General features: G+C 40.9%; 1 protein-coding gene across 3 annotated transcripts in view; it reads right to left on the reverse strand.

Annotated features, from left to right (window-relative positions):
- IMPG2 (interphotoreceptor matrix proteoglycan 2) overlaps nt 1-14,145 on the reverse strand; it is a 114,938-nt gene that overhangs the window by 15,242 nt on the left and 85,551 nt on the right. For all 3 annotated transcript variants that reach the window (XM_039477464.2, XM_074403589.1, XM_074403588.1), the window contains 3 exons: nt 13,123-13,426; nt 10,676-11,802; nt 9,524-9,743 (listed from right to left, as the gene is read on the reverse strand). In XM_039477464.2, the coding sequence (XP_039333398.1) occupies nt 9,524-9,743; nt 10,676-11,802; nt 13,123-13,426 (1,651 nt within the window). The remainder of the gene's footprint in view (nt 1-9,523; nt 9,744-10,675; nt 11,803-13,122; nt 13,427-14,145) is intronic.

Raw genomic sequence — 14,145 nt, forward strand, 5'->3', positions numbered from 1 at the left:
CTCAGCAGCTCTGAATGAACAATGGAGCTCCCAGCTCAGCACTTGAGCTCCTATAAGGGACAGACAGTTTCCTCAAGCAGCTCCCCGACCGCATATTACCCAAAGAGACACCTCATAAAGGACAGCTCTGGCAGACATCTGGTGGGTATCCTTCTGGGACGAAGATAACAGAAGAAGAAACCAGCAGTAACCCTTACTGTTCTGCAGCTGCCACAGGTGATCCCCAGGCAAGCAGGGCATGGAGTGGACCTCCAGCAGTCCTACAGCCGAGGGGCCAGAAAACTAAGAAACAGAAAGAAATAACTTCATCATGAACAAAAAGAATATCCACTCAGAGGTCCCATCTGAAAGTCCCCAACCTACAAAGACCACACGTAGATAAAGCCACAAAGATGGGAAGAAACCAGCACAGAAAAGATGAAAATACCAAAAACCAGAACGCCTCTCCTCCTCCAAGGGATCACAACTCCTCACCAGCTAGTGAACAAAGCTGGATGGAGAATGAATCCGATGAATTGGCAGAAACAGGCTTCAGAAGGTGGGTAATAATAAACTTCTCTGAGCTAAAAGAACATGTTTTGTTTGCATTGCTAACCCAATGCAAAGAAACTAAGAACCTTGAAAAAAGGTTACACGAAATTCTAATGAGAATAAACAGACTAGAAAAGAATATAAATGACATAATGAAGCTGAAAAACACAACAAGAGAACTTCATGAAACATACACAAATTTCAATAGCCAAATAAACCAAACAGAAGAAAGGACATCAGAGACTGAAGATCAACTGAATGAAATAAAATGAGAGGGCAAGATTAGAGAAAATAGAGTGAAAAGAAATGAACAAAGCCTCCAAGAAATATGGGATTATGTGAAAAGACCTAATCTATGTTTAATAGGTGTACTTGAATGTGATGGAGAGAATGAATCCAAGTTGGAAAACACTCTTCAGGATATTATCCAGGAGAACTTCTCAACCTAGCAAGGCAGGCCAACATTCAAGTTCAGGAAATACAGAGAACACCACAAAGATAATCCTCAAGAAGAGCAACTCTAAGGCACATAATCGTCAGATTCACCAGGGTTGAAATGAAGGAAAAAATACTAAGGGCAGCCAGAAAGAAAGCTTGGGTTACCCACAAAGGGAAGCCCATCGGACTCACAGTGGATCTCTTGGCAGAAACCCTACAAGCCAGAAGAGAGTGGGGGCCAATATTCAACATCCTTTAAGAAAAGAACTTTCAACCTAAAATTTCATATCCAGCCAAACTAAGTTTCATATGCAAAGGAGAAAGAAAATCCTTTATGGAGAAGCAATTGCTGAGAGATTTCATCACCACGAAGCCTACCTTACAAGAGCTCCTAAAAGAAGCACTAAACAAGGAAAGGAACAATCAGTACCAGCCACTCCAAAAATGTACCAAATGGTAAACAGCATCAACACAATGAAGAAAAAGTGTCAACTAACGGGAAAATCATCCAGCTAGCATCAAAATGGCAGGATCAAATTCCCATATAACAATATTAACTCTAGATGTAAATGGGTTAAATGCCCCAATCAAAAGACACAGACTGGCAAATTGGATAAAAAGTCAAGACCCATCAGTAGGCTGTATTCAGGAAACCCATCTTACATGCAAGGACACACATAGGCTCAAAATAAAGGGATGGAAGAAGATTTATCAAACAAATGGAGAGCAAAAAAAAAAAAAAAAAAAGCAGGAGTTGCAATCCTAGTCTCTGATAAAATGGACTTTAAACCAACAAACATCAAAAGAGACAAAGAAGGGCATTACATAATGGTAAAAGGATCAATGCAACAAAAAGAGCTAATGATCCTAAATATATACGCATCCAATACAGGAGCACCCAAATACATAAAGCAAGTTCTTAACGACCTACAAAGAGACTTAGACTCCTACATAATAATAGTGGAGATTTTAACACTCCACTGTCAATATTAGACAGATCAATGAGACAGAAAATTAACAAGGATATCTAGGACTTAAACTCAGATCTGGAGCAAGCAGATCTAATAGACATCTATAGAACTCTCCGCCCCAAATCTACAGAATATACATTCTTCTTAGCACCACATTGCACCTACTCCAAAATTGGCCACATAATTGGGAGAAAATCACTCCTCAGCAAATGCAAAAGAACGGAAATCATAAAACCGTCTTTCAGACCACAGTGCAATCAAGTTAGAACTCAGAATTAAGAAACTAACTCAGAACCGCACAGCTTCATGGAAACTGAACAACTGGCTCCTGAATGTTGACTGGATAAACAATAAAATGAAGGCAGAAACAAAGATGTTATTTGAAACCAACCAAAACAAAGACACAATGTACCAGAATCTCTGGGACTCATTTAAAGCAGTGTCTAGAGGGAAATTTAAAGCAATAAATGCCCACATGAGAAGCGAGAAAAGCTCTAAAATCGACACCCTATTGTCAAAATTGAAAGAGCTAGAGGAGCAAGATCAAAAAAACTCAAAAGCTAGCAGAAGACAAGAAATAAGATTAGAGCAGAACTGAAGGAGATACAGATACAAAAAAAAAAAAAAAAAAAAAAACACAAAAAATCAATAAATCCAGGAGCTGGATTTTTTAAAAGATCAACAAAATAGACTGACTGCTAGCCAGATTAATAAAAAAGAAAAGAGAGAAGAATCAAATAGATGCAATAAAAAACAATAAAGGGGACATCACCACCAATTCCACAGAAATACAAACTACAGTCAGAGATTACTACAAACAACTCTATGTGCATAAACCAGTAAACCTGGAAGAAATGGATAAATTCCTAGACACTTATACTCTCCCAAGCCTAAAAAAGGAAGAAGTCAAAACTCTGAATAGACCAATAACAAGGGCTAAAGTTGAGGCAGCAATTAATAGCCTACCAATCAAAAAAAGCCCAGGTCCAGATGAGTTCACAGCCGAATTCTACCAGACATACAAAGAGGAGCTGGTATCACTCCTTCTAAAACTATTCCAAACAATCCAAAAAGAGGGAATCCTTCCCAAATCATTTTATGAGACCAACATCATCCTGATACTAAAACTTGGCAGAGACTCAACAAGAAAAGAAAACTTCAGGCCAATATCCATGATGAACATAGATGCAAAAATCTTCAATAAAATACTGGCAAGCCGATTACAACAGCACATCAAAAAGCTTATCCACCATGATCAAGTAGGCTTCATCCTGGGGATGCAATGCTGGTTGAACATACACAAGTCTGTAAATGTAATCCATCACATAAACAGAACCAAAGCCAAAAATCACATGATTATCTCAATAGATGTAGAGAAGGGCTTTTGACAAAATTCAACAGCCCTTAACACTAAAAACTCTCAATAAACTAGGTATTGATGGAAAGTATCTCAAAATAATAAAAGCTATTTACAACAAACCTACAGCCAATATCATACTGAATGGGCAAAAACTGGAAGCATTCCCTTTGAAATCTGGCACTAGGCAAGGATGCCCTCTCTCACCACTCCTATTCAATATAGTACTGGAAGTTCTAGTCACAACAATTGGGCAATAAAAAAAAAAAAACTAAAGGGTATTCAATTAGGAAAGGAGGAAGTCAAATTGTCTCTATTTGCAGATGACATGATTGTATATTTAGAAGACTCCATCATCTCAGCCCAAAATCTCCTTAAACTGATAAGCAACTTCAGCAAAGTCTCAGGACACAAAATCAGTGTGCAGAAATCACAAGCATTCCTATACACCAATAACAGAAAAACAGAGAGCCAAATCATGACCAAACTCCCACTCACAATTGCTACAAAGAGAATAAAATACCTAGGAATACAACGAACAAGGGATGTAAAGGACCTCTTCAAGGAGAACTACAAGCCACTGCTCAAGGAAATAAGAGAGGACACAAACAGATGGAAAAACTTTCCATGCTCATGGTTAGGAAGAATTAAGATTGTGAAAATGGCCATACTGCCCAAAGTAATTTATAGATTCAGCACTATCCCCATCAAGCTACCAATGACCCTCTTCACAGAACTGGAAAAAACCACCTTAAACTTCATTTGGAACCAAAAGAGAGCCTGCACAGCCAAGTCAATTCTAAGCAAAAAGAACAAAGCTAGAGGCATCACACTACCTTACTTCAAACTATACTACAAGGCTACGGTAATCAAAACAGCATGGTGCTGGTGCCAAAACAGAGATATAGACCAATGGAGCAGAACAGAGGCCTCGGAGGCAACACAACATATCTACAACCATCTGATCTTTGACAGACCTGACAAAAATAAGCAATGCGAAAAGAATTCACTATTTAATAAATGGTATTGGTAAAACTGGCTAGCCATGTGCAGAAAGCAGAAACTGGACCCCTTCCTGACACCTTACACTAACATTAACTCCAGATGGATTAAGGACTTAAACATCAGACCTAAAACCATAAAAACCCTGGAAGAAAACCTAGGCAAAACCCTTCAGGACATAGGCATTGGCAAGGACTTCATGACTAAAACACCAAAAGCATTGGCAACAAAAGCCAAAATAGACAAATGGGACCTAATCAAACTCCAGAGCTTCTGTACAGCAAAAGAAACAGTCATTAGAGTGAATCAGCAACCAACAGAATGGGAAAAAAATGTTTGCAATCTACCCATCTAACAAAGGGATGATATCCAGAATCTACTAAGAACTAAAACAGATTTACAAGAAAAAAAGTAGGCAAAGGATATGAACAGACACTTTTCAATAGAAGACATCTATGAGGCCAACAAACATATGAAAAAATGCTCATCATCACTCGTTATTAGAAAAACGCAAATCAAAACCACATTGAGATATCATCTCATGCCAGTTAGAATGGCGATCATTAAAAAATCTGGAGACAACAGATGCTAGAGAGGATGTGGAGAAACAGGAACACTTTTACACTGTTGGAGTGTAAATTAGTTCAACCATTGTGGAAGACAGTGTGGTGATTCCTAAAGGACCTAGAAAGAGAAATGCCATTTGACTCAGCAATCCCATTACTGGGTATATACCCAAAGGATTATAAATCATTCTATTATAAAGACACATACACATGTATGTTCACTGCAGCACTGTTTACAATAGCAAAGACCTGGAACCAACCCAAATGTCCATCAATGATAGACTGGACAGGGAAAATGTGGCCCATATATACCATGGAATACTACACAGCCATAAAAAAGGATGAGTTTGTGTCCTTTATAGGGACATGGATGAAGCTGGAAACCATCATTCCCAGCAAACTGACACAAGAACAGAAAATCAAACACCACGTGTTCTCACTCATAGGCGGGTATTGAACAATGAGAACACATGGACACAGGGAGGGGAGCATCACACACTGGGGCCTGTTGGGGGTGGGCAGGGGAGGCACAGCCGGGGGATGGGGAGGTTGCCGAGGGATAACATGGGAAGAAATGCCAGATACAGGTGACGGGGGGACGGAGGCTGCAAACCACATTGCCATGTGTGTACCTTTGCAACAATCCTGAATGATCTGCACATGTACCCCAGAACCAAAAGTACAATAAAAAAAATTAAACTAAAAAAAAAAATTTCTGCAACCCAGAGCCAAATCATAAAAGCCTATGGCCTATCTAATCCTTAACATGTTTTATCTAGGGAGCATGCAGAAGCTATACAAATCTGCCATGTGATTGTAGATCTAATTTAAACACAACAGTAGTTGTAAATCTAAATTAAACAGTTTTCACAGACCATTCATTTCCACCAACCATAGCCTGCTGCAGTTGACCTCCACCCTACGTACGGCACTACATGCCTCGCACAACACTGAGAACATGACTGGGGAGAGAGAGAGCCCAGAAAACAACCGGTAGTGGGCCAGGCGTGGTGGCTCAACGCCTGTAATCCCGGCACTTTGGGAGGCCGAGGCGGGTGGATCACGAGGTCAAGAGATCGAGACCATCCTGGTCAACATGGTGAAACCCCGTCTCTACTAAAAATACAAAAAAAAAAAAACTAGCTGGGCGTGGTGGCGCGTGCCTGTAATCCCAGCTACTCAGGAGGCTGAGGCAGGAGAATTGCCTGAACCCAGGAGGCGGAGGTTGCGGTGAGCCGAGAACGCGACATCGCACTCCAGCCTGGGTAACCAGCGAAACTCAGTCTAAAAAAAAAAAAAAAGAGAGAGAGAGACCCTGTAGTAGCCTCAGGGATGGGCATCACCCAGTAAGAGCAGCCTAGCAACAGTCATGATTTTTGAAAGCCAATGTTAGGAAAATAAGCTAGCCCTGCACCTCCTGAGGCCGTTTCCAAGAAAATATTTTTGCCTTCGTGACTTAATTTTTCATCGATAGGGCAAGGGAAAATGACTATTTTTAAAAACTAACTCAGGCAGTAATCAGTGAAAAAAAGACCTAAGACATAGGATGGCCCCTCCATCCTGCTACAGCACCCACGGGTTCTTTACTGGTCAATGGCAATCCGTGAATGGCAACCGGGCAAATGGTGACACAGACATTGAAAACAGTAGAAATAGGTGGAAATGACCCATCAACTCATCTGTGTCAAAACGTATAACGTTTAGCTAGAAGGCTACAGGAAATAAAAAGAAATAGCATAGTCTCTTGGTTTCCAAACATTGGAAGGATCTACATACATAATGTTTTGAAAAGCAACGATCTTCTTGCTGCTCTGGAAATTGAAGGCAATTTTGCACAAGTCTGTGCCCTTTTATAAGGGGAACATCACACACTGGGGCCTGTCAGGGGTTGGGGGATTGTGGAGGGACAGCATTAGGAGAAACACCTAACGTAGATGGCGGGTTGATGGGAGCGGCAAACCACCACGGCACGTGTATACCTATTAACAGATCTGCACGTTCTGCACATGTATCCCAGGACTTAAGGTATAATTTTAAAAAACTGAAGTAAGTGTATTTATTGTAATTCTCTATACTTTTATGTTTTATTGTTTTTAGAGACAGGTTCGTACTGTGTCGTCCGGGCTAGAGTGTAGTTGTGTGATCACAGTTCATTGCAGCCTCAACCACCTACGCTCCAGCAATCTTCCCATCTCAGCCTCCCAAGTAGCTGGAACTACAGGTACTTGCCTCCGTGCCCAGCTAATTTTTAAGGTTTTTTTTTTTTTGTAGAGATGGAGACTGTGTTGCTCAGGCTGGTCTCAAACTCCTGGCCTCAAGCAATCCTTCTGCCTCGCCTCCTAAAGTGTTGGAATTACAAGTGTGAGCCACAGCACCTGGCCTGAAATTCTGTTTAAAAAGAAGTTGATTGACTTTTGCAAGTTTTATAAATCATAACTGGTGGCAGTTGTATAGCCAGTCAAATGTTTTATAGATATTACTTGTTTAATGCTTACAATAGTCTCATAAAATACAGAGCTAGGCAATATTACTCCTATTTAACATATGCAAATTAAAGTGTCAGGGATAAAAATAGCCTATCTAGGGTCACACAAATAATAAATGGTAAAGCAAAAGCAATAAATCACGCCTACAAATTATAATTAATTGCCTATTCTATTACACCACATGACAAAGAATGTGCAAAAAGTCTTAGAAAACTAAGTGGAAAGAGATTTGGATATGAAGGATTCGTGAAATCATTTCCTCACTTTCAATGACTACCAGTTTTCAAAGATTTCAAAAGAAAGTTCGCTTCTTTCCGAAAGAATACGGCGGGCTTTCAAACCAGTTTGAGATTAAAAGGCACTGGAGAAATACGAAGCCAGACAATTTCTTCCTACTCCTCAAAACCACTGTCCTCTGGTAGGTAGAAGGGAAGAACAGAGTGTCACGCTTCAACAGTATTCTCTGCATCCAAGGCTTCCAAACAAAAGCAATGGTTTATTTCATTCACTCACAGTATTTTTTAGGATCTTCTGTGTTCAAGACACGGTGCTAAATTCTGGCTAGAAAGTACTTAATAAAACAGACACATTCTCAGTCTTTGAGAAATGCTCATCTGGAAAAAATAGCCATTAAGCAACGATGCACATAAATTAACATTATTACAACGATGATAACTCTCTAGGGGAAAAGAACAGTGTCCTATCAACATAAAAACTACAGGAAAGCCCCAATCTAGACTATAAGTGAGTCAATGAAAGTCCTAAGGAAGTGACATTTGAACATTTGACATTGACATTTGAACCATGGGAGAAAAAAAGTCAGTAAGACGGTGAAAGAGGATGGTGTGTACACAAGCTTTAAGGCAAGAAAAAGGTTTTGCATCTGAGTAACCAAAAACAAGCTGGTTTGACTAGAACACGTTAAACAGGGGTTAGTAGCATTGGATATCGGGGAAGAAGACAGGGACCAGGCCTTGTGGCTACTGAACCAGAGAGCAACTCAGAGTACCACGGCTGCTGTCTGGAGGATGGATAGGAGAAGGAGCATGAGAGGATGTGGGGTAACTGGTCCAAAGGAGAGATCGTGGTGATTTGGAGGGAGTCACAGCCAAGTAGACAGGGAAAAAGGGCATGGATTTGAGATATATTGAGAATTCATAATCAATATAAGTTTGGTGAGTGACTAAGACTTCAAGGTGACAGGAACTGAAATATCAAGAATGACTTCTCTAGCTAGGTGTGGTGGCTCACACCTGCAGTCCCAGCACTTTGGGAAGCCGAGGCGGGTGCATTATCTGAGGTCAGGAGTTCAAGACCAGCCTGGCCAACATGGAGAAACCCTGTCTCTGCTAAAAATACAAAAAATTATCTAGACATGGTCATAGGCACCTGTAATCCTAGCTACTCGGGAGGCTGAGGCAGGAGAATCACTGGAACCTGGGAGGTGGAGGTTGCAGGGAGCCAAGGTCACACCATTGCACTCCAGCCTGGGCAGCAAGAGCGAAATTCCGTCTCAAAACAAAACAAAACAAACAAAAAAAAAATGACTTCTCATGTTTCTGGCTTAAGTGGCTGAGTAGATAAAGCTTACATTTATAGAAAGAGATAGAGAAACTGAAAGAGTAGATTTTGCTGGAGGGTAGCAAGATATGGAAAACGAGCTCACTCGTAGCTGTCTTAAATTTGATATACACAGAATACATCCAAGTGGAGATTGTTGAGTAAGTAGATAGATATTGATTCTGGAGGTTATGAGACATTTGATCTGCATATAAAAAACGTGGAGAGTTGCTGACATTTATACAAGGCTTAAGACAATGGAAATGGATACATTTCCATTGGGAGGAGGGCCCAAACCGTTTGCAGGTGATAACATGAAGGCATAGCAAAAAGAGATCCAGTGGGTAAATAAAAACAAAAGCTGGGCACAGTGGGCAAAAAAGGGAACGGAGGTGAAATAGTAAAGTAACATGTTTGGATGACGTTTTGAAAAGGGAATGATATTGATGTTCTTGGAAGAAATATGTTTCTAGTTATGAAGACGTGGAAGATTTGTCTGACATAATACTCTTTTTTCCTACAAGTACGGAAGTCACCTTAATGCAACGAGAAAGAAAACAAGAATAATCACTGGATGCTACTAAGAAACCACCAGGTTAGGCAATGTCATACCTGATTCCACATCAAGAGAGTATTTATCAATAGCCAAGTTCATGGTATGGTAGGCAGTGGTACAGAAGTCTTCCAGAATCATGTACACCGCATTGTTGATGTTGGGAGGGACAGAACTGGCAAACTTCATTCGGCTGTTCACCACAATGCTGCCATTTCTGAAGTTGAGGATTTCTAAGTTCTGGAACCCCGTGAGATTTGACTGCAGATAGGGAACCAGCTACAATAGATGAAAAGTGATGAGTTTATTACAGGGTTTCACATTTTGTTCAATACATACCCAAACAAAACAAAACAAAAAAACAAGATAAGCCCCTGCCTCGCTTTTCCTAATTGTATTTTATCTGTATATAAACTGTTAATTGGGCCGGGCGAGGTGGCTCACGCCTGTAATCCCAGCACTTTGGGAGGCCGAGGCGGGTGGATCACGAGGTCAAGAGATTGAGACCATCCTGGTCAACATGGTGAAACCCCGTCTCTACCAAAAATACAAAAAATTAGCTGTGCATGGTGGCGCATGCCTGTAATCCCAGCTACTCAGGAGGCTGAGGCAGGAGAATTGCCTTAACCAAGGAGGCGGAGGTTGCGGTGAGCCGAGATCGCGCCATTGCACTCCAGCCTGGGTAACAAGAGTGAAACTCCGTCTCAAAAAAAAAAAAAAAACTGTTAATTAACAAAAGTGCAAATTAGCAATGCTTAGACAGTATAAACTAGAAATGCTATGAGATTTTCATGGTGGTATTTAGGGACCCCTTGGAATTCATACATAGTTTTAGACACCCAGAAAGTTTGTTTTCTGTTTCACTAAAGGATCACAACAGTGAAGGGATCGTACGTACCCACCAAACATTAGCTTCACAATAAAATGTGAAAAGAAATGTCAAACTTCTTGTAGTCCCATAATTCATGGAATACAATGTTCCTTGTAAATTATTACATCACCATCATGCCACTTTTGTGTTTTCCATTTCTGGTATGTTCCTGTCTTACAGTTTTCCTACCAACCCTAGGCCATGATATTATTTGTAAATGACAGGAAATGAATGTCCACAGCCAATCCCACTTTCCCTGCTCAGATCTTTTGTGCTAGAGGGGAGAAGTGAGCCATACATAATTATTCACTAGTGCCCATGTTTCACTTTTTCTGCTTACCAACTCTAAGAATCTTTGCTCCAGAGCTTTATATTCCAAAGAGTTTTTGTTAAACAGATCTTCTGAAAACATCATGTTAGTCACTCGGAGGCTGAAGAAAACCACCAAAGCTCCTGAAGTCTGGGTATAACTCAAGTCGTCTCCTCCTGTGGGCCACGCCACACTAACCATCTCTGTGGAGTGAACACTTGTAGACATTTCCACATAACTACCAACCTTGCCATTTTGCTCTGGGACTAGCTCAGGCTGATAGTAATCTGTGCCTATCCGGTCCAGTTCTAATGAAATATCCTGTACACCCATAATTACTTCATCCTCTAGCAGGGTGGAGATTGTGGTTGGAGGCAATTTGGTAGACTGTGTCACGGAAGCTTTCAACCAGAGTGTGTCAGTACTCTGTGGTGTACTTGCCAAAGTGTCTTTGGACAGCTTCTCCAGGGAAGAAGCTCTTGTCCAAACTCCATCTGATTCTGGCAATACAGTCCACAAAGTTTGCATATCTGGCTTTACCACTGAAACCTCGCTGTCAAACCATTCATAGTTGGATGACTCGGTAGTTTGTTCCACATCCTCCCTTAGGATGGCATCCGCCTGGTCTGATTCATCAGTAGAGGTTGCTACAGGTGTCCGGAGAAGAGGTGCTTTGGTAACTGTGGCTCTATCATCATGTTCATATTTTGAGCGCTCACTAATTTGGTCTGTGGAATCCATTTTGTCAGCTAAAACTAGTTTCTCGTCTTCAATCTCAGCTGGCAAAAGTGAATCATCATCTTCAAGCCATGGCTTCAACCGTGGTTCAGTGCTTTCTGATGAAGTGTCACTCCATGGCCAAGTAACCAGATCCCTCTTTTGCCCAGACCCTGAACCTAAACCACTCTCAAATATTGATTCTTTTTCCATGGATGCATCTGGCAGGAAAGGGCTCACTTCTAATTGGTCTTTGACTTTGGAGGTCAAGGAGTCCAAGCCAAGAGGTACAGAAGAGGTCAGATACGGTGACGGTGTTAAGGACACATCAGAGTCTTCCATGGGTGGTCTTGTTTCTTTTGGCACAGGTTGGATGAATGAACTTGAAGGCAGTGAATCAACAGAAAGAAAATCTTCTGACTCTTCAGCAGTGGCTAATCCTGAAAATAAAGTGTTCCATTAATTAATCTACAGAGTTGCCAAAATGTATTCCTAGTTCTCCCAATAAAACTCGTTGCCTGTTTTTTCCCCAGTGAAGTTGACAGGGACAATTGTTGGCTTTTGCTTTTCTATATCTGGCAAACGAGAAGACCTGATCATGTGTTTGTAATACGGACAATCACTCATGAATATTATCTCTTTCTTGAGGATAACAAGACCTTAACTATTGAAATAATCTTCAAACGCTTGTGGTTTTTTTTTTTTTATTTCATGAAAATAAAGAACTGCTGGGAGCAATTTTGACAACAAATACTAAATCCAGCAGTAATTTAGGAGGAAAATTCCCTGAACATTGTGTTTCTCTTTGAATTCTCATTTTCCCTGTTGTGTTTTTGTCCGTTGTCCTTCATATTCACCCAGTGCTCACAATCCTGAACTCATTATTTATATATTTGTTTGCCTTGCTCATTTCACGTGTGTACCCCACCCCTAAGTCACATTTCTTTTTCCTTTCCTCCACGGCATCCAGATCATCGATTTCATTTTCACTTCTTTATCTCAGCTGCGGCTGCCACGGGCTAGCTTCTCCCCTTCCCTATACTACCACCACAAGCAAAAATCTTGAGACTTGGCCCCCACAAGTACTATAACCTAGCTGAATAATCTCATTCGATGCTATTTATTACTCCAATATTTAAGTAAAGTGGTTCTTTAAAAGTAGCAGCAGTCGTTTAACTAGACTATATACCTTTCAATATGACCTTCAAAATATCTATTAATTGATCCCCGCCCCGGCTTCCCAAGTGTATTTCTTTCTTTTTTTTTTTTTTTTTAGTCGGAGTTTCGCTCTTGTTACCCAGGCTGGAGTGCAATGGCGCGATCTCGGCTCACCGCAACCTCCGCCTCCTGGGCTCAGGCAATTCTCCTGCCTCAGCCTCCTGAGTAGCTGGGATTACAGGCACGCGTCACCATGCCCAGCTAATTTTTTGTATTTTTAGTAGAGACGGGGTTTCACCATGTTGACCAGGATGGTCTCGATCTCTCGACCTCGTGATCCACCCACCTCGGTCTCCCAAAGTGCTGGGATTACAGGCGTGAGCCACCGCGCCCAGCCCTATTTCTTATTATTTATCTATTTGGACTCTCTATTCCAACAAAGTAAACTGGACGGTTTCCTCTCGCATGCAATTTTCCCAAGACATTTTCCCCCTTATGAATTACCGGTATCATTTCCTTTCACAGTCATAGTGCCTTCCTCTCTTCAAAACCCTTGTCATCGGATATAATAAAAAGTATGAAAAGGGATGAAAGTTTCTCACCATCGTCTACCAAGTGAGATCCAGAAGTCCTTTCCTCAGAAGCCACAGGCAAGCCAGTCTGAAGCACTGCCGGGGTGACAGAATGAAGAGTCAAGCTGCTAGCCTCTAAAACCTCTGGGGAAGAGCTGAGGCCCATCTTCGAGGGAAAGGCTAATTTGTGTGTAGACACTAAATCACCCAAAGGACTTTCTGACCAGAGTTCCCTGCCAGTGGCTGAGGGAGGACCAGAGCTGAAATCAAGTGGTGGGTTACTGCTGGTGATGGAGCCATCTGCTGAGGGCCATGCAGCTTGAAAGGTATTATCCTGGGGGGAAAAAAAGGCTAAATCATATCATAGATAAAAGAAACATATAAAAAGTGATTTTAAATACCACCTGTCTGTCTACATTCCCAGGTGTTTTAGGGACAAGGAGGTGGTGTATTAATAATATTGGGGTTAGGGCGAGACATGGGCTCCAGGATCTGGAGAAAAACGATGTCAGCTCTCTCCTGTAAAGTAAGGACGGATGAAGTAACATATTTAAAAGCCCTCGAACAAAGTGAATGTATGAGAGAAAATGTTTTCTTGCTTTAGATGGTTCGTTTTCCTCTGTGTGTTTAGCTTAAATGATTTTAAATACATAGAAGCTACTGTTATCTGTAATTCGTTGGCAAAGATTTAATTACATTGCCCACAGCAGGAAAGAACAACTGGCAATTTTATCCACCATTCTGAAAATATAATTAGTTAATGAAGGCCCTCCCGTTTGGTCAGAAATGTCACCACAACAAAATGTAGTCAGGTTACCTCAAGCGAATAGCCACTCCTGTGAAATGGTATCACACTTACAAAACATAAACAATTTTCTCTTTCTAGTGACGTTTTACTAATGTACTACTAACCTTATCTTAAAATGTAGCTTCAGAAATGGAGAAGTATATAGAAACACAGTCCTTGAACATATTAATTACTTAATCTTATGAAGAACCGTCTATGTAAAAAAAAAAATACAATGATCAGCCAGGCACAGTGGCTCATGTCTA

The sequence above is a fragment of the Saimiri boliviensis genome, chromosome 8, assembly GCF_048565385.1.
Source record: "Saimiri boliviensis isolate mSaiBol1 chromosome 8, mSaiBol1.pri, whole genome shotgun sequence".
NCBI lineage: Eukaryota > Metazoa > Chordata > Mammalia > Primates > Cebidae > Saimiri > Saimiri boliviensis.